The sequence below is a fragment of the Sceloporus occidentalis genome, unplaced genomic scaffold, assembly GCF_023333645.1.
Source record: "Sceloporus occidentalis isolate IW3139 unplaced genomic scaffold, rSceOcc1.0.p SCAF_38, whole genome shotgun sequence".
NCBI classification, from domain to species: domain Eukaryota; kingdom Metazoa; phylum Chordata; class Lepidosauria; order Squamata; family Phrynosomatidae; genus Sceloporus; species Sceloporus occidentalis.
Window position 1 is genome coordinate 1184526 of NW_028317018.1, and position 23173 is coordinate 1207698.

The 23173-nt window shown below is 36.1% G+C and overlaps 1 protein-coding gene across 1 annotated transcript in view; it reads right to left on the reverse strand.

Moving 5' to 3' along the window:
* Positions 1-2598: 2598 nt before the first annotated feature.
* Positions 2599-23173, reverse strand: part of LOC149290591 (disintegrin and metalloproteinase domain-containing protein 23-like) — a 72708-nt gene continuing 52133 nt past the window's right edge. Inside the window, exons 16-26 of the mRNA XM_089488487.1 lie at positions 22979-23050; positions 21692-21778; positions 21133-21213; positions 19468-19518; positions 19043-19106; positions 17777-17882; positions 17303-17422; positions 13313-13481; positions 13010-13121; positions 10566-10656; positions 2599-2644 (exon numbers count right to left, since the gene is read on the reverse strand). Coding sequence (XP_089344613.1) covers positions 2599-2644; positions 10566-10656; positions 13010-13121; positions 13313-13481; positions 17303-17422; positions 17777-17882; positions 19043-19106; positions 19468-19518; positions 21133-21213; positions 21692-21778; positions 22979-23050 — 999 coding nt within the window. The remainder of the gene's footprint in view (positions 2645-10565; positions 10657-13009; positions 13122-13312; positions 13482-17302; positions 17423-17776; positions 17883-19042; positions 19107-19467; positions 19519-21132; positions 21214-21691; positions 21779-22978; positions 23051-23173) is intronic.

A 23173-nucleotide genomic window follows, 5' to 3' on the forward strand; every position in this document is an offset into this window, starting at 1 on the left:
TAAGCCTAACACGGATTCCGACAAAAGAATTATTAAGGACACTGAAATTGTCACTTGCAGAACCCCCCCAAAAAATCAGTAAGGCCTAATTTAATTATTGATTACTAAACATAAGTCATACAAACTTAGTGCATTAACACCTTAAAAATATGTATCTATACATCTCAGGAAAGCAACAGACGTTAGGGGAAGTTTAAAAATGGCTTAGACATCTACATTACATACAGTATTTTCCAGACAATATGTCCGGATTAAAGATGCAGCAGTGTTAGAGAAGTAATTATTTATCTATTTATATGTTAACCTCTCCAAAATGGAGAATTGTATACAATGCCTGACCTTTTCAGACAAGGGCCTAGATGCCATTCCAGACAAAGTGACATTTGGGGGTGTTAATAGCAATAATCGCAATTATTCCATTATAAACGTTCTGACAAACTGACTGTTGGCTAACGAAGATGACCTTATCTAGGAGATCTGCATGCCACCTAAACCTGCACTGTTCCACTCCATTTGTGAAGAGGCGATCATCATACCCCTGTGTCTGACTAGCCTATTCCCCTCATACTGCCTCCAGTTCGATAATAAATTAGTTATCCACTAATACATTCCAGGTTTACAAACCTTTTGCCCATTTCACCAGGGAACTCCATATCCCTGGATGGGGAAGCCACCACATATGAAGGCATACTGACATGCATGGTGCTGTGTAAATTGTTGGCGCTATATAAATAAAAGATAATAATAATAATAATACATTTATTCCTAAAATAATATGGCCCCTGTCATGCCCGGGGCATTGGATTCTGGGGCCCTTTCTTGCATAAACTAACATAGTAAAGATCCTGATGGCACGGCCCTCTACAAGAACAGCCCCTGAGCACATGCTCAGTTTGTCTCCATGGCAGAGGTGGACCTGTTCCTTATCAACATTCTGCTTTATTAGAACCTGTCACAACCTAGAAGAGTTTATTTAAGTTTCCTGCACTTCCTGCTAATTTGAGTGTGTGATTTTTAATCATTTAATGGAAAACCTTAAAAATTAAAAAGGGCTTTATTTTTGTCTGGAATGGTTCTGGCAGAAAGTGTGAAATCCAAACATCATACGCCTAGGTATTGTACATAATACCTGGATAGCTTTAGGTAAAGCAAAAAAAAAAACTAAATGGAAGAACCCAAATGATAGTTTACCATATGTTTACCACTAGAGTAATAACAACTTTTGAATGCAATTGATTTATTTATCGCTATTCTGTTCTATTTCACACATTGCCTGCATTCTTTCAGGCATTCTATGTACTTCAGGCATTGTATACAAAATTATTAAAAATAAATAATAAGATCATGAAAATAGATACATATTTACATGCATGTGGGAGAATTAAAGCATGAAAATAAAGGTGTATATGATATTGGCACTTTTGTGAATAATTTGAGAATGTAGCTATATTTCAGTTGTCATACACTATGTACAAAATTCCTCATGGGCAGCAAAAAAAAATATATAAACCCATCTGAGTGCCAGAGTGGTAAGTCATTGAATGTATTCCTCACTAATCTGGCACAAAGAAAGGGTTAAACTAGTTTATTTTTTAAATACATATGCATTTACAATATATACTTTAATAAAAGTGTATGTTTTTTGGTTTCAAGCATACAAACCTCAGATCACACTTGGGTTGTGCCAAAATTTCCTGCATGAACATGCTCAGTCTGCCATAATAATGTTTGCAAGAACAACGTGCCTACCCTACATGCTAGAAAAAGTGGGAGAATAAATATACATATATCTAAATATATCTGCAGATATATAAGGATATATTTATATACATTTTATTTTTCCATACACATAAAGCTTTTGTTGTCAGAAAAACGTTCAGTTAATATGTTAAAGTCGCCTATTTTCATATGTACATATTTCTTAGTGTTCATATTCTATTTTCATATCATCTCTAAAAAAAGCAGAGAAATCATGGCTTGGGTTTCAGAAGGAAGTGGCGTTCAGGGTTACAGCCGGCTTTGGCTCGGCGCTCGATGAAGATTTGAAGACAGATCGCGATGCACGGATGAAACTGATCTTCACGGAAGCTCCCTATTTATGTTCTTTGTTTTTTTCGTTTTCTATATCTGCTGCATTTTTTTTTTGTAATGGTCATTTCAATATATTTTGTAGAATGTTTTTTGCAATTTGCCATGCAGTTTTATCCTTTGTAGAACAGAGTTTTTCATGCCAGCGGGTTGTTGTTTTTTTCCCCCCTCATATTCTTTAGGAGAGGATAGGCTTCATGCTTGAGCCTGATGATGCTTATTGATTTCCACATTTGCTCTATCTTTGCTCAAAAAAGATATTGCATTTGAATTTCCTTTCAATTTCATATTTTCAATGGGATTTCGTGTAACCGTTTCAGCTGACAAATCTGTATTTCTGAGGAAAGAGCTTGTATTTGAAATCCCTGGTATTTCTTGAAATAGATCTATTCTGAAAAACCCAAGCAATCAGTGTTTAATATAGTTTTTGATTATTTTTATAGATGAGATAGAGATTTCCAGTGTCCCCGTACCAACAGTGCAGGAAGACAGTTTCCAAAATGTGCTACTTCATATCCCCGACTGAGATGGGTCATATCGCCTCTTTTTGACGTTTCTTCCAGATTGCATTAAAAGAAAAGCATAAAACAATAGTTATATTTCATTAACAAATAACAATAGTTATGTTCATGACTAAGAGCTCGATTCACCAAGATGCAGTTTTAGGAAGCACCTGTTACAGTAATGCTTTCAAATGTGAATATAGTTGGTGATATCTTGCTTTATAAACTTGAAAATAGACATTCATCACATGTGTTGTGGATTCGTAGACCGGACAAAACACAGTGACCGCTTAAATAGAAAATGGAAACATGGAATCATAGAAGACTCCCCAGTGCTGCTTGGTGAACCTTACCCTGCCATGGAAAGAAAAAGGTCTTCTACTGAGAGAACATCATGGATAGCTTATACAAAGACAATGCACACCAAGGAGAATGGGATCAGGAAGGGGTTAGTAAGGTTTAATTGCAGTTATGTGTTTGGTTAAATGGTAAGTATGCAGTGCACTGAAACCCATTCTCCTTATACAATATAACCTCATACTTTAATTTAGCAATACATTACAAGGCAACAACGAACATTGGGTGCAACCACCTCCCCATAATCTGGCTTTATGTGGGGCATCAAGCAAAGGGCTCATGCATTCAGTCTGGTAACACTTGGCATATGCACTGCTAGGGCCACCAAGTTGGCATGCAGAAACACAGAACGGTAGTTTCAAAATATGCATATGTGGCCTTGTGTTCTGTGAAATATTTGTGATTCATTGAGGAAAAAAATATTTATTTTAGTACAAGTCCTACAAGTCCTACTTGTACTGATACAACAATACGAGTTGATTACAAGATAAATGTAGACATCACCTAGACACACTAGAAGTTACTGTTCAAGCCAGTCAATATTATAACACTTATTTTTAATATATCTTCAACTTTTATATACTATATCATCTCCTATGGGTTATGAACACTGGAAACCATGCCTACTTATCTGGATCTAACAGTACTGAGCTTGTACAATAAGTCATATACTAATCTGGATTTCACACATAAAGGAATGGTCTCTGTACACAGTTCCCGACCCAGCTATGTATTTCGGCTTTGGTGACCTACACCTGTGCTGGGGAAAAAGATAACTAGATTATCTTGTCTAGAAATATCTAGAAACAACTAACTTCCCTTGAACTTACATAAATTGTTGTAGATAATACCAAGCCAAAATCAATCTAATGTAATGTATCCTTATTGGTCAAAACACAAACCTAGAATGAATTTCAAGTTTACCTGAAATGAATCTTAAGAATTGTGTTTATAAATGTAAGCAAGCTATATACAGGTTATTATATCCCATCTGCAAATTTACCGGTTAATAAACAACTAGGGTAAAAGAAGACTTTTTAAAAATACTTTTATTTATTAATTGACAATATTTAAAAAGAAATCTTATGGGCCAAAGAAAAAAACTGTAAAATAATATTAAATAAAATATGAATTATTAAATAAAATAATAATAAGTGTCTTTCTTGCTTTAGTAGTAAATGCACTGCTCCCAAAATATTTCCATTTTGCAGTGAATTACACATTTTAATAACTGTAAACATTTTTATTATAATACATAAAACTCTTGTTTTTCTAACTAATTCAAAAATGGCATTTTGTCTGCTCAACAAAAAACAGATGCATGAAGATAACATTCATTTTGATACTTGTTTTGCAAATGTCAAATAAAAAATATACTAACCTGCTATAAATAAACTGAAAATGTATTTGCTATATAATGCCATTTTAGAGACTTTGGAAAACAAGTTTGTTCCAGGTAAGCCTCACAAAGGCAGGGCTTCAACAATTGTGTAAAATATTTCCCACTCCAGTTATTTTTTAATCATCATCATTTTTGGGTGATATAAACCTAGGATTTGTAGGTTTTTGAGTAGTAAGCTTTGATTTTTTTTTTATTGATTTCATAATTTAAAAATAAATACATAAATTAATAATAAATCTTTTCTTGGAATCATGAATTTTGTCTGAAAACATACAGAAAATAACAAAATGTTGCTTCGATTGAATGAAATATATTGGACTGTCCATTGTGATGAAGAGTCACTAGGTCATGGGACAGAAAGAATTAGATCAGTAAATAATTTCAAAAATTATTATCTCACTAAATATATCAAAAGTAAAAATTTGTTATAGAACACCAATATAAAAACAATGTTTACTCATGTTTTACGTTTTAACTAGCCATCTAAAATTGCTGTGGGTACTGTTCTATGTATACTTCTAAATTCACCACTCTTTGAAATAAATGCAGTGTTAGAAACATAATTCCTAGTATGTTCAAACCTTTCACAAAATAATTACTTAATCATGCAAAAGGGAATCTCTATAATGGACCCCTACCTAATACAGTCTCTGTGAACCACCCAGCCCCCAGCCACTGATCACAAATCAGGAAAACAGGACTGTAGAGAAGAGATCAGAGAAGAAGAGGAATCTGTTTCTCTACCTTCAAAAATGAAAAAAAAACAATAAAAAGTAAAATAAAATATAAATAAGTATCAGTACCTTAGTGATGTCATTATGACATCAGGACTATCCTCTAGATTCAAAAGAAAACCCTAAGGTCTAAAATGGAAAATGAAACAATATAAAAAATGAAAATATGAGTAAAATGGTTCTCCTACATCTCACCACTAAAGGTATAAAATAAAACGAAAAAACTTTGCTAATCTGCTAAAAAGATTTTAAAAACTGTAGTCAAAGGAGCTTTTTGGCTCTCCAAACAAGCCACATATAGCTTGTGTGGGTACACTAAAAATGGAAAAGGGGAATTGTGGTCAAATAAAGATATGGTGGAAATTGCAAAAAAAAAAAAAAGTTTCAGCATTTAAATCGAATCCAAGTCATGAAGTAGATTATACGGATGTGAGCCTGGAGGCTCTGAGGTTATATATCACCTTTAGGATAATAAATGAGATACATTATTGGCACGGAGACCAAACAGAAGGTGCTGCACAATAAGAAACCCATAATCTATGCGGTGTTCACCAGAAATCCACTAAACCCGATTTGAAATGTCCCTAGATGATATATACTAAATATTACAATGATAAGATGTTAAAGCCAATTCTGTTACCGTGGCAATGTGTGTTTTTATATGGTCATGGATACAGTACATTTACTATCAAAATGTACCTCCAATTTAACTTTAACCAGTTATGTTTGAGCAACCCATTGAATTTCTTCTTCTTTTTCCCTTTTTACTTATTATGTGGATAGTTTATAATTACTCATACAGCTGCCTCTTTAGAAAAAAAATTAAAAATACCCACTTTTTGAGATATTAAGCTCTGGCCCTTGAGCCACCTTCTCATGTTAAGGGAAATCCATGTTTATTCAGAAGCATTTGTTTGTCATGCAAAAATGCCTCTAGGATGGATTTAATATGGAGCTTAATATCTCAGCATTGGGGCGGTGGACAATTGAGGAAAAACCTTGTTTGTTGGAATGTGGGGCATTTATAATACGTAATATATATTCATAAAGTTAATGTTGCCTCCATCTTTCATGTATGAAATGTGACTGCATTTATGTAAAGATTTTGTTATTCATTCTCTTTAACACAGCTTTTTAGGTTTTGGGACTGTGGTAATAGAGTAAAAAGATGTAAATAAATAACATTTTAGAACAGATTGTATTATAGTTGAATATACCTTGGATTGTAATGACTTGTAAGCTGACGATCTATATAAAACTTAAGTAGTAATTTATCACAAACACAAAATAACTTATAACTCTGCTTCGTATCACTACATTTGGAGCTACTCTTCGGCGAGCCTAGCCAGCCTTCTACTTGAATGCTAAATTTAAGTATTTTTTCAATTTGCCCATCCCTTCAAAGTAACATGCACTTCAAGCTGTGAGTTAGGCCAGTTCAATGTGATTGAGGTTCTGCTACAGCATGTAAATAATGGATACTATGGTTTCCCAACAAAAAGGAGAAGTTTTCTTTTAATATGATTACAACAGTCTACATTATTTTACATTAAAGAAATAGTGACACATTGGATGAAGAGATAAGGTGATTACATGATATCCCAATCTTGAAAGATTCCTTTCCATCGAGTAACTTGGCGCTAATTTATTATTAAAACAAAGGATTCCGGAAGTAAGCAATTGTTTCCGGCACCACGGAAAAAGGTGGTGACAGAATCAATCAAAAGAAATACCGGTACATATTACATGTCCTATAAATAATGCAATAAAAGAGAATTTTTATTTTAATTCTGATAAATGTTTTAGGCTTGCACTTTATTTTCTGGAATATATCTACTCCATATCCATTTCAGTGCAGAACTGATTTAATGGTACTTTTTACATTTTCTCTTAAATTAATGTTTTAGATATTACTGTATAAAGCAATAAACCTTATGTGCATAATGAAGTTGCAATAACTCTTCAAAATCATATAAATCAAATGCCATTTAAATGTTTGACAATTATAATTCAAGTATGGTGAATAATTTGTCTTTTTTTCCCATTACGCTTCTAATATATATCACTAAAAACATAAAACTAGAAATAACACTGATGAATAAATGGGATTGTGGGACAAATATTTATTTTTAATAATGTATTAGTTTGTACAAAACGGTCCTTTAACATTTAAGTTAAAAAACTCATGTCATTATTTTATTTGCAGCTGTCTATATAAAATATATATAATCATTAATTAATCAAGTACTTTATTTGCCAAAGCTCAATTTTATTTTTAAATATATTAAACTCTATTTTTCATCCTGGGAAACTGGGGTATATTTATCTTGTTCCTAATTCTTGTGGCTTTGATCAACAATGTTTATTCCTTGTTGCTTCGCTTATCTTTTCACCCATGTGACATATTTCCTTTTTTCTGATGTATAAATCTATTTAAATAGTTTACAAATTCCATAGGAATTTTTATTTTGTCAATGGAAGCTGTGGATTTAGAATTCTCTCTGACAAGAAACATGTAGCAGAAACTCAAAGCTTTGTGAGATACAGTAAGCAGAGTAAATTATGGCATAGCCATTGAAGAGAAGACATGCGTTGTTGCTTACTTAAAGCCCCATCCAGTCCCCCCAAGGACAATAGCTGCTACCAGGATGGCTCCAGCGATGGAGCCTATTATAAGATTGGTGGCACTAGGACCTGCGATAAAGCATTATTGGAAGAAAAACATAAGAACCAACCACAATGGGGACAAAAATAATACAAATCATATTGTAATGTGATCTAACACATAAAATAGTCTATATAGTATACTGTATATAATGGACTGCCTTGTAAATTTTTGGTGTTAGCTATTTATCATTTACCTAACTGATGCATTAGGCAATTGAGACGGGAACACAGTTTGCAATAGTACTTCCTCTTACTGGCTGATTAAAAGATTAGTTTAATACACTATTTGTTACTATCTGTCTATTATATACTTTCCTAGCTGATTTTCATAGGGGTATGGATACAATATATGGAGAGTGATGTGTTTCAAAATCCGGGCTATGGTCATCCATGCCACAAAATGGTATAGAGGGTCAACATAACTGTTAATTCAGGAACCCTAGGCCATAAGCACAAGACATTCCAAGTCACTAAATCTTCTTTTACTGTTGTTTATTGCTGGTGAGGTCAACAACATATTGAACTTGAGAAAGTAATTGGTAACTTATTTAAAACCCTTTTAATGTTGTTACCACTAATTGGCCCACTCACTTAAAATGCTTGTAGAGCCAATGGCATGACATCTTACACATCATTGCCTCTTCAGAGGCCCTTGAATTAATTTTATTTATACTTTTTAAAAGTTCAAAAGGGGTCTTGAAAAATTCAAAGGGATAATTAAAACATCTGAACACTTCACTCTCATTGGCAGATTCCACACATCAAAGACATCTCTTCGGGATACAAGTACTGTAACTATCAGATAGGTAAGGCATCCAGATTTGTGTAAGGGTGGCATAAGGAAAAATCCATCTGTGCAATTTTCTTTTAATACCACACAGGCCACTTGAATCAAAGTGAAGACCTCTCATTATTGTCAGCTTGAGACAGCATCTTGATGTTTTTTTCTGAAGCAGGACATTATTTTTGCAATTTCTTCTCATGATACTTTGTATCCATGGTCAACATTCATTGTTTAGCACCCTCCCTTTTGTGTAACCCTTAACAATGGACTGGTACATCCCGCAAAAGTTTCAATGAAAAGGCTGACCAGAACAAAGATCAAGTTTTAATGTCTCACAAGGTCATACAATACGAGGTAGATTTAATATGTCTTATAACCATGAAACGTAATAACATCCAACATATTGGATATTAAGAATAAGAATGCCATTTTTAGAATTTATGTCAATTTCGGAATACACATGATTAGAATTGAATTGCTCTGTAAGACACATGCAAAGAGCGTGGATCAAAAGTGCTCATGTTATATAGCAAGCTTGTGGTTTCCTAGTATAATAAAAAATCTTGCAGAACTTACCTGTTGAAGACATAGTTGGTTCAAACCAAAATACAGTCCAGTGTTAAATGTTGACTGAATGGTTCATTGTTTGGGGAAATCAATCACACATTATTCTTCATTGAGATTTATAACAGGGCCAGTCAACCTCTGTAAGGATGGATGATAGAATGCATAGACCAAGAATGGCTACACTGCCATTGGGTCTCCAACATAAAGAAGCCAATATTCTAGTAATATAAATGTGGAGTTTTTTTGATATCTCACTGGGGTTTGAAGGTTATTTCAGATCTCGCCATCAGATTAAATACAGCAATCTAAAATCAAGGCACTTCACTAGTACTAGAGCTAAAGTTCTTTCGATACCTAACCTGCATATGTGTTGAGAAGAATGAATCTTGTATTTCACCTTTAGTGACCCAGAATTAGTTAAGTCCAAGACTCTTATTATCTGCTTAAGGTAGAACTAATGCCCCAGTCCATGAACATCCGCGTCAGACAATAACAAGAACTCATCACTATATTCACAATGGACTATGAAAACCAAAACTACACTTATTAATTATACGCCATTTGTAATGCTACATAAAACAAGTAATAGTGTCTCCAACAGTGGCGGAATCAAGGTTACAAACATAGATAACTTGTAGCCAGACGACTCAAATTTAACAGCACAAAACATTGTTTTCACTAAACAATTTAAGAAACAAATATAAATAAACAAGCTGCCATGTTTTTCAGGGGATACATTTTTTGTATGATTTTATTGCTTCTATGTTCAGTTCTCAACTGGCATACAGGGCAATATATCTTTTATAGGAACCCTGTGGGTAACATATGCTATCATTTGTAATTCCTTAAGATATTTTAAGCCTCCAACAGGACAGTCTCAGTCTAAGGATGCTTTGATGAAACAATGAAAATCTTTTTTTTTTAGTTATTCTTTGATCAACAGAACCATATGTATACATAGAACATAATTAATTATCAGTATTCTTCAATGTATAAAGAGTGGTAATTAATGAAGAAGTGAAAATGGTTTTACTTTTTTGTAGCACAGTTTTGGGCTACTTGTACTAGGTTTTCAGATTAGTTTTTATTTTAAGAATAAAATAATGAATATATGAAAAATACCATTTACCTGTATTTTTAAGCAAAAACCATTGTGTGAAGGATGTATTTTAGTTAAAAAAAAATGGCCTTTAGGTTTTAAGATAAAAAAATGAAAATACAAAGACGTCTAGTTCTCATTTGGTCAAGGAAATTTCACTGTATGCCCCACATTGTCCCAGACAGGAGAGGGTCAACACTGCATGAGCAAATCACATGACAAGGACACGTCAAAATCACACGACTGGTACGGTCATCACCACATGACACAAAGCCAATGGGACAAGTACACAGAAGGCTCAGACACAGTATATTACACCTTGCACACTGGGCACCAAACATGAATTTTTGAAAAAAATGCTTACTCTATTCCCCACCCTGTGCCTCCAAATATGACCCCCAGAGCCAGAATGGTCCCTGCCACTGCACCTATAAGTCTGTTAGTGGCCATGCTCACTGTATGGAGGGAAGACGGAGATTTTGACGAAATGAATAACTTTTCAATAAGGTTAACAAAGCACGATCAGAATTCCTACAACTGTGGTGCCCTAGACAAAGGGAATGGTTTACTTCTCTATTGGCATTGGTGGTTACTTATAAAAACCTATTTATTATCCACTAGCTGCGGCCACCAATGGAATACCTCTATTGACTCTTCTGCTTTTACAAATTTCCACCAGGCTTAATTCTTAATATATGATGTATATATAATATGATTTGCAAGGTGAATGTATTAGCCTTCCAAAACACAACTTTGTTTTTAATTAATGAGTTCTAGAAAGGATTGGTTTATCATTTTGTTGTTATGATGAAAGGATTGGTTTATAATTTTGTTGTAATGATGAAAGGATTGGTTTATAATTTCGTTGTAATGATGAAAGGATTGGTTCATTATTTTTGTCCACTTTGTAGAAGACACCTTGCAAACCCTCCTGCAGGAGGCTTATACTTGATTGGCATCTATAGCTTATTGGTATATAACGTGTATAACACTAACCCATTGATTACCATTACATCAAGTACTTTATTTAGATAAAAAATAAACTTTTTAAATGTTTTCTGCAACTGTTATGGGGCATTCAATCAGAACATAAAGATTTCTACCAGGTGATCTACAGATCATTGATGTAGGATTGTAGTGGACCATACAAACAACTCATATCCCTAACTCTTAAAAGTTTCTCATTGATGAGAGCACTAACCATTTTTTTTGTCTGGGTAGGAAGTGACATCTTTGACATGCGGTAATCATGGAGGCACCAGAAAGAGAACACCACTTAGTAGTAACACAAGCCAGTTTTTGTTATATCCAACTGAGTTAAAGCTAAGACCATATTTGTCACTTTTATTGGATCTACAAAAAAAATCTCACCACTGAAAGGCATTGTAAGCTATTGTGCTTCCCAAAAGGTCTCATGCATTTGAGTTAGTCATATACGACTTGATGTGAAGTTTAAAAATACATTTTATCAATTACTTGTTCAGTGGTTCTGTTTTATCCAGTGTATAATTATACTATTATTCTTCAAAAATGACTTAAAACACATTATTTATTGACTGTCCGGTTGTAATTTTACTAACAGTACTCAGTAATGTTTTGCTATTTTCTGCTATTGTTTTATACATTTTAACTGGAGAGACATAGCATTTTATACTACTGTGAATTAATAGATGTAGTTATTCTTCTAAAAATGTTTCCAAACAAAAACAAAACAGATCATTTTTAGTACTATATATATATATATATATATATATACGCCAATGGGTCTTCTGTTTCATCTTTAACAATGGGTATTTACAGTAATTAGCATTTATCTAGTGAAGCCTAATAATGTATTTGGAAGTTTTTAAATAGCAAATGGTTGCTCAGAAGAGCAGGTAAACCATGTTGAAAATTGACCTCAGTGTAAGAGGAAAAACATACGTCACCAATTAAGGTATTATGCGTAGGAAAGTAAGACGATAAACATATTCACAATTTAGTTCCGTATTTCTACTAATATATTAATAGAAGACGGTGTATCAGATAGCAAACCTGGGGGTGAAATAATAGAAATCATTGTGAAGCCATGTCATAGTCACAGAAGTGGTGCTATGGTATAAGCCGATTAAGCAGCTGCCTAGGGCCTATGTTATCATTTCTGCTTTTATGTATTTCTCTATTAACTCATTCTATTCTGGTTCCACGTTTGGTAGCTCCATCTCAGCATTCTTACATAGAGCCTAATGATAACCAGTAAGGGAGAAACTATGCACTGGACCACTGCTGGTATCCACCGGCTAGTCTGCCTTATCTTTAAGTATTTTCCTGTTTTCGGGGTCTTTCCTTCCCATCCGACCGAAAAATAAAACAGTGTGTATCTGCATGTCTGTGCGCTAACGCTCTAAAGCATGTGCTTATGTCAGATTTGAGATAACAAAACAAATATATACTCTGTCATTGATTTAAAAAGGTCATTGAGCCTTATTTAACCCTAAGCTGCAAACAATTTTATGTACAAAAATTGATTAAATAGAAACATAGATACAGACGTATATCTATTTTAGTATATCTCACACAGAGGAATTGAATTCTGAGACAAAGAATTCTACCATTTAGGTTAAGGCTTGAATAGTCACTATTGCTTTATCTTTAAATTGACAAAACGTACATGTCGCCTACTACTTAAAAGGGCCAATATCCTTCTTCTTACATTAGCAACCTTCAAAATATATATATTTTGATTGTATCCTTCTTATCATCCTATTGCAACAAACTACCTCAAGTTGGTACCTTGACACAACACACAGGTAATTAAAGAGAACAAACCCTTTGGTACGTCTTTCTTCTTGTTGTTGGACTCTTTCTTTGGGTCATAGATACTGCAGTCCGTTCCGGCCCAAGTGGAACTGCATATACAGGTAGCCTCACTGCTACAAACCTAGAATGGAAGCATAAGCCGCACGGGGTTATCACTAGTCAACCATTCACAGAACATTTCTATTTCAAGGGGCAAGCTTTCAAACCACCACATATGGAAAGGTAAGAACTCTGGTATTGCTAATTACCACAGCTGCCTGTGATGAGATACTTCTTTGCCTAAAACACTTCTAGTGTCACTAATCCACTTACCCCGTGTCCAGAGCAAACTTTCCAGTTAGAGCCCATGGGACAGCTGCTAATATTTAGTGACTGAATTGGTAGACATTTTCTGTCTAAACACATCATTGATGGGCCACATGGAGTCCCATCTTCCACGTATCCCATATCAGTTTCGTCATCCAAAAGAACATGTGCACCGCTGTTGAAGCAAAAACACAAATATAAAACAAACCCTTCTGCTGCAGAACAGGTTGGCATCCTAACAAAATCTGCAACGAGGACCCCATACGGATCTGAATCTTGCATTCATGTTTAGTTTATGTCGAAAGTCAAATGCTGATTCATTAATAAGGTCAGTGTTAGTATTTGTTTTATCACACTATAGACGTACGTATGTATGTATGTATCAGTGGCGTCGCCAGGGGGGGGACAGAGGGGGCCATGGCCCCCCTACATTATGCTGTGCCCCCCCAATTGAAACGCTATACCATTGATCCGGCCCACCGACATTTCCCGGTGTGCCGGCACACTAAGCTCCAATTGCAGCCGATGCGGCTGACAGTTTCAAAGCGACTGTAAAACCGCCACCGCTGGCCGCTTAATGGCTTGCCGGCATGCCAATCACTGACTGAGGCTCTTCGTCCCGCCCCTCTGAAGGGGGCCGGCTCTTACGGAACAGTTGCTTGTCACTGCAGCACGAGGAAGAAGAGCAGCAGTCTGTGGTGTTACGGTGGAAGAACGAAGGCCAGCAAAAAAAAGTATTTTATTTTAAATAAATAGTGGAGGTGACAGAAGGAGGGACATTAACAAGGGGGGGGCTGCCTTGGCAAAATTAAATAATACACAAAGATGGTGGCTGGGGACATAATTACACATCAGGGCGGTTAGAAGGATGTCACATATATCAATACACAAACGGGGGGGGTTAATACACATGGGTATGGGGGCCATTATATTAACCATTACAAGGGGTTGGTGCATCAATACACAAGGGAGGGGGGCTGGCTGGGGGCATCAAATAAATCAATACACAAGGGAGGGGGGCTGGCTGGGGGCATCAAATAAATCAATACACAAGGGAGGGGGGCTGGGGGACACAAATACACAAGGGTCAATACACACAAACAACAAAGCAATGTGGAAGGCATTTTTTTATACTATTAGTAGGTTATCCCATCCTGATGTGGGGGTCCATGTGGCAGCAGAGCCTGTCCTGGGGTATGTGTTTGGGTGTCAGTGTGGCAGAGCCTGTCCTGATATGTCTTTGGTCATCTGTTTCCTGGCACTTTACTTGCTGTAGAGGGTTAAATAGAACTTTGTAATTTTTATTTATCCAGATTTTGTGGTCACTTCAGAGGACAAAACTTTCTAGGCCTAGAAATCAGTGAGAGGAAAAGTAAAGGTTTTGTGTTATTTACTCTGTTTCAATCTGGATATATTATTAAAAAGGAAACTTAGATGTTGGTTCAGAGTTTGTGAAACTCAATTCTTGATTTCATTATACAGGACGCTATTCCCCTTTGGTTTCACAGGCCTTCCCTGTTAGGGGAGAACAAGTGGTATTCAGCTTAGTTATATGCAGCTGTGTGCATTGTGTTATCTGTGATGAGGTGTTCATTTGGTGACGCAGCGCTAAGATGGTTGTGTTGCATTAATGGCTAAAGGTTTTGTTGAAGTTTCATATTTAGTTTTCAAGAATATTGTTAAGAATAATGCTATCACTGTTTTGTTGCACTGAATAAAACTAAAAATTTTTGCAGTAGCAAGTGTTTGATTCCATTACGTCTAATCTTAATTTATTTGGGCCTTTTAACTTTTTTGATTTCTGGGATTTTAATAATGTGATAAAAAAGAATGATTTATTGTTGTTTGGATGTCAAATAGTGTGTAAAATTCTGTTGATCTGTATCTGCTATGTTTCCATACATTATTTATGTATACCTGCAAATACAGGTTTTTTTTTTATCTCATTCAGTTGCGTGTGCTGTTTCCATGTGTTGTTTATTTGATCTATACCTGAACTACAGGGTGTAAGTAAAAGAGCAGTATGGTTTAGTGAATGAGGGGACAACGGGACTCTGAGGATGATTACAGGGGAGAGGACCTCTCAATGTCACGGTGCAGTCAGAAGGAGGGAACACTGCACTGACTCTCACTGTCTTCCCCTGATCTGCAGTCAGTGTGGCAAATATATTTTTTTTCGGTGTGGTAGCGGAGGGAGTGATTGCATGCAAGGGAGCGTTGAGCAGGGCCCAAGGAAATGCTTGGGTAGGGTCCAATTTTTTCACTATAAAATATATTGGCAACAGGGTCTAATATTTATATATATATATATATATATATTGGCAGCAGGGGCAAATATCTATATATGTTTTGGCAGCAGGGGCTAATATTTATTTATATATTGGCAGCAGGGTCTAATATTTATATATAGACAGCAGGGTTTAATATTTATATATATTTGCAGCATGGTCTAATATTAATATATATTGGCTGCAGGGGCTAATATTAATATATATCGGAAGCTGGGACTAATAATATATACCGGCAGCAGGGTCTAATATTAATATATATCAGCAGCAGGAGCTAATATTAATATATATCGGAAGCAGGGGCTAATATTTATATATATATATATATATTGGCAGCAGGAGCTAATATTAACATATATTGGCAGCAGGAGCTAATATTAATATTTATTGGCAGCAGGGTCTAGTATTTATATTCATATTGGCAGCAGGGTCTAATATTTATATATATTGGCTGCAGGGCCTATTATCAATAAATATTGGCTGCAGGGGCTAATATTTATATATATTGGCTGCAGGGACTAATAATATATATCGGCAGTAGGGGCTAATATTAATATATGTTGGCAGCAGGGTATAATTTTTATGTATATCGGCAGCAGGGTATAATATAAGTATGTATCCACAGCAGGGGCTAATATTAATATATACCCACAGCAGGGGTTAATATTAATATATATCGGAAGCAGGGTGTAATATTTATATATATTGTCAGCAGGGGCTAATATTAAAGAATGAAAAACACTTTAGCTGTTATTTTGAAATCATATTTCAATCAAGGTCTTTACTTCAAAGAGATAAGTGCATATTATGTAGTTAAAAATGCACGTCTAACGTGTGTATTTATATATATATATATACATATATATAGAGTGTATGTGTACCGTTTTACTTTGGTCCCTGGCCCCCCATGTGCCACCCCTAAATATGAAAGCTGGAGACGCCACTGGTATGTATACATTGTAAACAAATGCACATTATTTGGAGGATAATAAATAAGATAATGAAAGAAGGGTGCACCCAACAGTTACATAGATGATGGATGCTGATCTCTCTCATTTGACTCCTTTCTCTCTCTCTCTCTCCCACAAGAACAAACTTGCACTTAAAAATATCCCATAAGAACCTCCCAACATGTACTCCACATTACTTCATCACACTGTGAAACTGCACCAACACTTACATATACCCTAGAACTATACCTGGGAACTTCCAGGCTCCAGCTATCTGGAGCCCTTTCTCTTCGGGTAGGCCGATAATGTCAGTAGACAGGGGGACATTGCGAGTGGGACCCAGAGATTTTAGGGCCGAGGCCTGGAGACCCAGAGAAGCAGCACATTACCCGAAGTCTCCCAGTGAAATCCAGAAAGTTCCCAGTTATGCCCAGAACGCATTACAGACCCAATCTTCCATGGCAAGTATCCCACTCAGTAACAATATGCATCAAAACTTTTACACAAACATCCACTACACACATTCACCAACACTACTCCAAAAAGGATCAAATGCATCACTCCCTATTGCGTCCATATGTATACATTTAGTCCATCCCTAATGGCTGATACTAATCTACCCAATGCAGCTTGATTCTATTTATCATTTGTCATTCACATTGACAAAGTAGATGGAAAGACAGATCGGCAGATAGGGAGACAAATAGATATACAGACAGATAGAGGCTGACCTAGTACAATTTTCTGGATTATGTTACCTGCAGTCTACCACTCTCCCTTGGTGATTAATATACGTAGGAGATATGTCACTTTTTAACTGGCCAATACGTGGAATCTTGGATACATTTGTGCAAAGCAAAAACCCACAGAATACGTCACTGTAACATAAAAACAAAGAGAAGACATCGCTAAAATGAAATCTTGGAGACATTACATCCAAAAGTATATTATTATTATCTAATGAACTATTAGATAATAGTTATTTCAGAGTAAATTGGGATATAGTCTGAGACTGTATGAAGGGAAGCTACTGAAAGCATGCCGAGCACAAATAGCTATAAAACAGAATATGTGCTTTTTAAGGGGTTCAGCAGGAGGTAAAGAGAGGGGCATAGGGGTGGCCAACCCTACCAGGACACATGCCCAGTTTTACCACGGCCAACTCCCTTTCAGTCATCCTCCCAACCTCCCCTTTCTGTTTAATAGTGCCGTTCCCTTTATTTCCAACTTACTGTTTGCTGCACTGGATCCAGCGCTCCCCATCTTTCCCACAGTTGCCTTTCTCTGTGCCTTCTGTATTAAGCTTCTCGTAGCAGAACTTGTCTGAACCTGCAGCTTCTACAAGTTGGAAAAAGAAAAACCATGCTTTGTTCACCATGTTGTCCATGATACAATCCGACAACAAACTGTAATGGTGCAACCAACAACTGTAAGGGTCCTCACAAACATACCAGTTTTTTGGCATTAAAACAGGTTCTAAGAGAAATAATAGAGGGTTTCCTAACTGCATTGCTTCTAAATGTGGAAAGGGGGCTTTCCTAGACTCCTACAAGATGTGAGACACCCATACTAACGTTAAACAGGACTTCACAAGCTTACCATGAATACACCCCATGCACAAACTAAATGCTCAATATATAAACCATACACATGACAGTCATGCAGTTCACGTGGTTAGTTAGGGGTTTCATATGTGTCAATAGAATATTCTGTGCACATGGATTGTGTCCCTTTTTGAAATACCGAACTTGCCGCCTTGCCGAGGGTTTTCTTAAGGGAGAAATTGTAAAAATGCATTTGTAGGAGTCCCTACGTTACATTTAGAATGGAACGATAACTGAATGAAATGTATAATTCCATTAAACTGTAACAATACAGTATGATATACTAAGGTACATACATTTAACAGTGACTTTATGCATGTTTTAAATTCTTTTCTAGGGCCGATAATGTGTTTTTGATATATTACAAAGGTTTTTCTGGTTGTAAATGATCGAAATGGATTCCTTTGGTCATGTGCAGGCAGTACAGTTACGGTATATAGAATCGATGTACTGATCATCTAAAGCCCAGGCAGGATAGGCTTGAGCTGTATACATTGGAGTCAATTAAAATAACATGCTGCGTGCAGATTATCAGCAACTGATGGAAAAAACCTGTATGTATATTACACATCTGTACAACCAATGTCATATATGTATAAATGTCTCATAGCATTGGTTTCTTTTTAGTGAACAGCCCTGATTTTAAAAAATCCTTGCAGACTGATATGCTTGGCCCGTGGCAGCTAATATCAGCATATACTGGAGAAATTGTGGTGCCCCAAATGTGCTCCAGGTTGCCTTAGGTGACCCTAAGTATCTTATTGTTAAAATAACAAGAAATGGCAATTTGTTTCCACGTCTCGATCTTCATACATAAAATGCAATGCATTACTGACACCAACCAGTGATGACAATTCATAAAACGCACAAAAAAGAACAAAGTGTAAAACCTACTAGATCCCCAGATGTGTTTGCATTGATTGTCTCTTGTCTTGCATTCCCCGTTGTAACATCGCCCCTACAATATAGTTAAATTATAGTTAGATGACACACAAAAGGACATGATGTTTCATAGACCTAAAAGAACTTTTACTTAAAAAGTGATTTGCAATAAGGGGATGGGGTCCTGAAGAGTTATTTTAAAAAATTTTCTTTTTTAATGAATTTTAAGACATCTCACTCTTAGCCTATCTTGGTGTTCAACAAAAGATAGTAGCATATTATTCTAAGAGGGATTTCAAAACTGATAGAACGATAAGAGTAGGCAAATAGATCTCTTTGATCTTTAAGACAAATAAAACACTACAGAGGATAAAACTAATAATAAAAGCCAGAAACATGTATGTATGTGTATGTAACCCAAGCTGGGATGACTTCACCTGGTTGGAATCACAGGAGTATCCATCTTGTTTATGAAGGTTAGGCGGACACTAGAAATAAACCAACAGGACCACGTCAAAAGCAATCAACAATATAATTTTCCCTGTCACGTGGAAGGAATCATGTTTGACCATGTATAAAATGGGAAATCTATGGGGTTTTTTTATTTCTACCATATATTTTTCCACAAACTGTTTATGAGATCCAGTAAAACACTTTCAGAACCTGTTTTTCTAGATACAATGAGTGAATAAAAAACATAAATTAGATTTAAAATATCCTGTAAATTATATGCTGAGCTGAATAAAAAGGGGCTTTAAACTAGAGACCCTGCGTAGGTTTTACAACTAACCTTTACAGCACCGAGTGGCTTTTGGATCGGTGGAGTCTCTGCCTTCCCATGGACACTGGATGCCTACCTGCAGCCGTCACACCTGTCCCTCATTCTGGCAATTAATGGTCTATATAACCTGCGCATGCACACAGCCTCTTTGCTACAGTATCGAACTTCCTGGCCTTGTGTGTTGATGGATTTTGATAACAGAGCTGATTCTCTGTTTGAACTCTGTCTGGACAACAAACCTGATTAATTCTGCCTACCTGGTTACTACAGACCAACACTGTCTTCTTCAGTCCTTTGACTTTAACTTGTCTCTGACCATGGTTATATATTATATATATATATATATATTTAATCTGATACTTCAGTGACTCGTGGGGCCTACCTGATACCCAAAGAATTCCACTTCTCTGTCTAGAGACATTTGTATCTATCTGCTCCTAAGCTGGACAGACAGCAGTGAAGACCCTTCACTATCCTGACTAGGTTCTACCTCCGCTTTTCTACACCCCATTGCCTTTTTTACAGACCCCACCTGCCTATACCTGGGAATCTCTTCCGACACTCCGTGCTTCTACAGCAGACAGCTATCTGCAACTAGGCACTTTATCACCCGTCTGCCACCAGCCGAGTTCTGAGTCCAAATCTGCCCCTGCACCGAGACTGCAATCTGACCCAGTACCCCCAGTTGTGACATTTATAGTCACCAAACTAGTTTAATAAGAGGCCTTAACAGGTAATGTTTTTGTTACTGAATCCCTTATTTTAACATACACTACTAATTAAATGAATTCTTATCTCTATTATTAAAATATTAAAACAGAAACAGTACAAATCCATAAAAGCAAACTTTTGAAAAGATTCCCCTTACGAAAAATTACTGCAGTTTTTCTGAAGTAATACTGCAGTTTTTTGGACATGAAAAAACTGCAATACTGCACTTTTACTGCAGTATTACTGCACATTTACTGCACTTTTACTGCATTTGTACTTCACTGTACTGCAGTATTACTGCACATTTACTGCACTTTTTTTTTATATTGCAAACCTGCAGTTGTACTTCAATGTACTGTAGCTTTATTGCATTTGTACTTCCGTACAAAAATAACTGCAGTAAAACTGCAGTACAGTGAAGTACAAATGCAGTAAAACTGCAGTAAATGTGCAGTAATACTGCAGTAAAAGTGCAGTATTGCAGTTTTTTCATGTCCAAAAAACTGCAGTATTACTTCAGAATCTATGCTATTACAGGTAAAGTATGATAAAGTGCTAGTGAAATGACTATACTAAACCGTAATCATAGGTTTTCAGCGTGGTGCAGTACCTGCCCTGAATCCCCTGTGCAGTACTCCGTAATATCGCAGTCATTCACCGCGTTGCGACAATCATACTCCCTCGGAAGGAACTGCAAAGCAGGCAGCATGTGAGACCTGAGAACAGAAATTCTCGTTCCTGCAGGATTTCTCATAATCAACATCATTTTAGTATGCACGGAAAAGGTTCACGGTATATGAAGGTGACGGCGAATGAACAGTAAACAAGATATTGCAGGAGACTTTTCTGAAGGTCATTAAGGTCATTGACAAATTAGAAAGTAACATACAGTATATAAGATGAAAACTACTTTAAATGACATGAGTGCTGCTGCCCTGCAGCACGAAACTGTTTGGGTCAAATAAGATAAGGTGAAAAGAGAAACATTTTATTTATTATTATTATTAAAGCCCCAAAGTGTGCAATATATAGAAAAGTTAGGGAGATAAAATGTTTCATCTATTTTAAGGATTTCAGTGATCTTCCAAACCTGTCCTGTGGCAGTGATGGAGAAAGTAGCAGATTGCATTTTAGGTTAAAACACCTCTGTCTTAGGCACTTCTACTCACCAAGCATGATGTGTTACAGCAGGGTCCATCGCTACAATGAGCTCCATTTGACAGGGAGCATTTCTTACAGCAATCTCCAAAGCAATCCTGAGAGAATCCAAGAGGAAGAAATTACATAGTGGAAATAATGTAGGGCACGTTATAGTAGTTGGCAGTTTAAAGCTGCAGTTTCACTTATGCCCAGAGAAAGAATACATTGGAAATATTCTACAGACCTATTGGGTTGCCGTTGTTGGCAGCCATGTGATATCTTGGGTAACGTTCCTGCTCAAGTACCACACTGCCCTGATTCTTTACGGCAATGCTAAAGAAGTCCTTCTTTATTCTTTCCTCTATAGTTAAGACTGAGCTATTTTGTAACAGTTGAGTGGGCAAAGATAACAGAGCAGCCCATGACAAATATTTAGATGTGAAAAACTTTGCATTGTGTCAAAACTAGATAAAAATATTTTAATGTTATACTAGTACGGTAATAAATAATTTTGGCAGGAGTTCTCCTTTAGGAGAGAAGATCTGTACAAATCTGTAAGATCTGCAAAAGCTGTAAATAAGAAAAGTATTTATTTTTTTATGCAAATTATTTACACAAAGGGTTTGAGTCTTCATGATGTTGCCAACACTGCCTTTTTCCAGGTAGACATGAGTATGATAGATAAAATAGGGGGAGTGTGTATGAAACATGTCTAAATGAATGGAAACTATTCTTATAGTTCCAAAGTATGTCTTGTTTCCATAAGTACATAAAATAAAAGTAAATATGGAGCCACCACTTTTGTTTTGATAACCAGTGCTTTTGTCTGAGACATCTATAGTACAAAGCTGAATATACTGAAAAGGCATTTGTTTAAAACCCACCAATTATGTAGGTAAAAGAACTACCTGAATGCAGCACAACATTACGAAACCATACTGCAAATATCTGTGTGTAATATTTGATAAAGTTAAATCAAGGACATGCCTAGTGAAGATATCAACATGGACAGTAGTATGTGCTTTGTTTATCCATCATGGGGACAGCTAGCACACAAACTGGCCTGGGATAGGTTTCACCTGGTCTTTCTATATAGTGGACATCACTATTTGTTCCTATTTTCTTACCATGCTATGGTAACAATATATTGTTTTGCTTATAACAGAACCAAATCTCGGGGCCCAGCAGGATCATAGGGTTTGTAGAACAAAGTATTAGAATCACACCTGTTCGTAGACATAGCAATATTAGAATAGATTGGGATGATTCAACATTATAACAGCAGCTCCCATTGTAGTTGAGTTAATTGCACTTACTAATCGGAAACCGCAGTCACACTCTTCTCCTGCCTCCACATAACCATTTCCACATTCTGCCGTCTCAAACAGCTGATGGAGAGAAGGATAAAAATATGTTAAAAACTGAATGGTGGTGCCATGGCGTGGCTGTTGGTGCTTCTTTAGATGGTTATTACTTGCACTTTTACCTCCAAACCTCCAAAATCATCATGG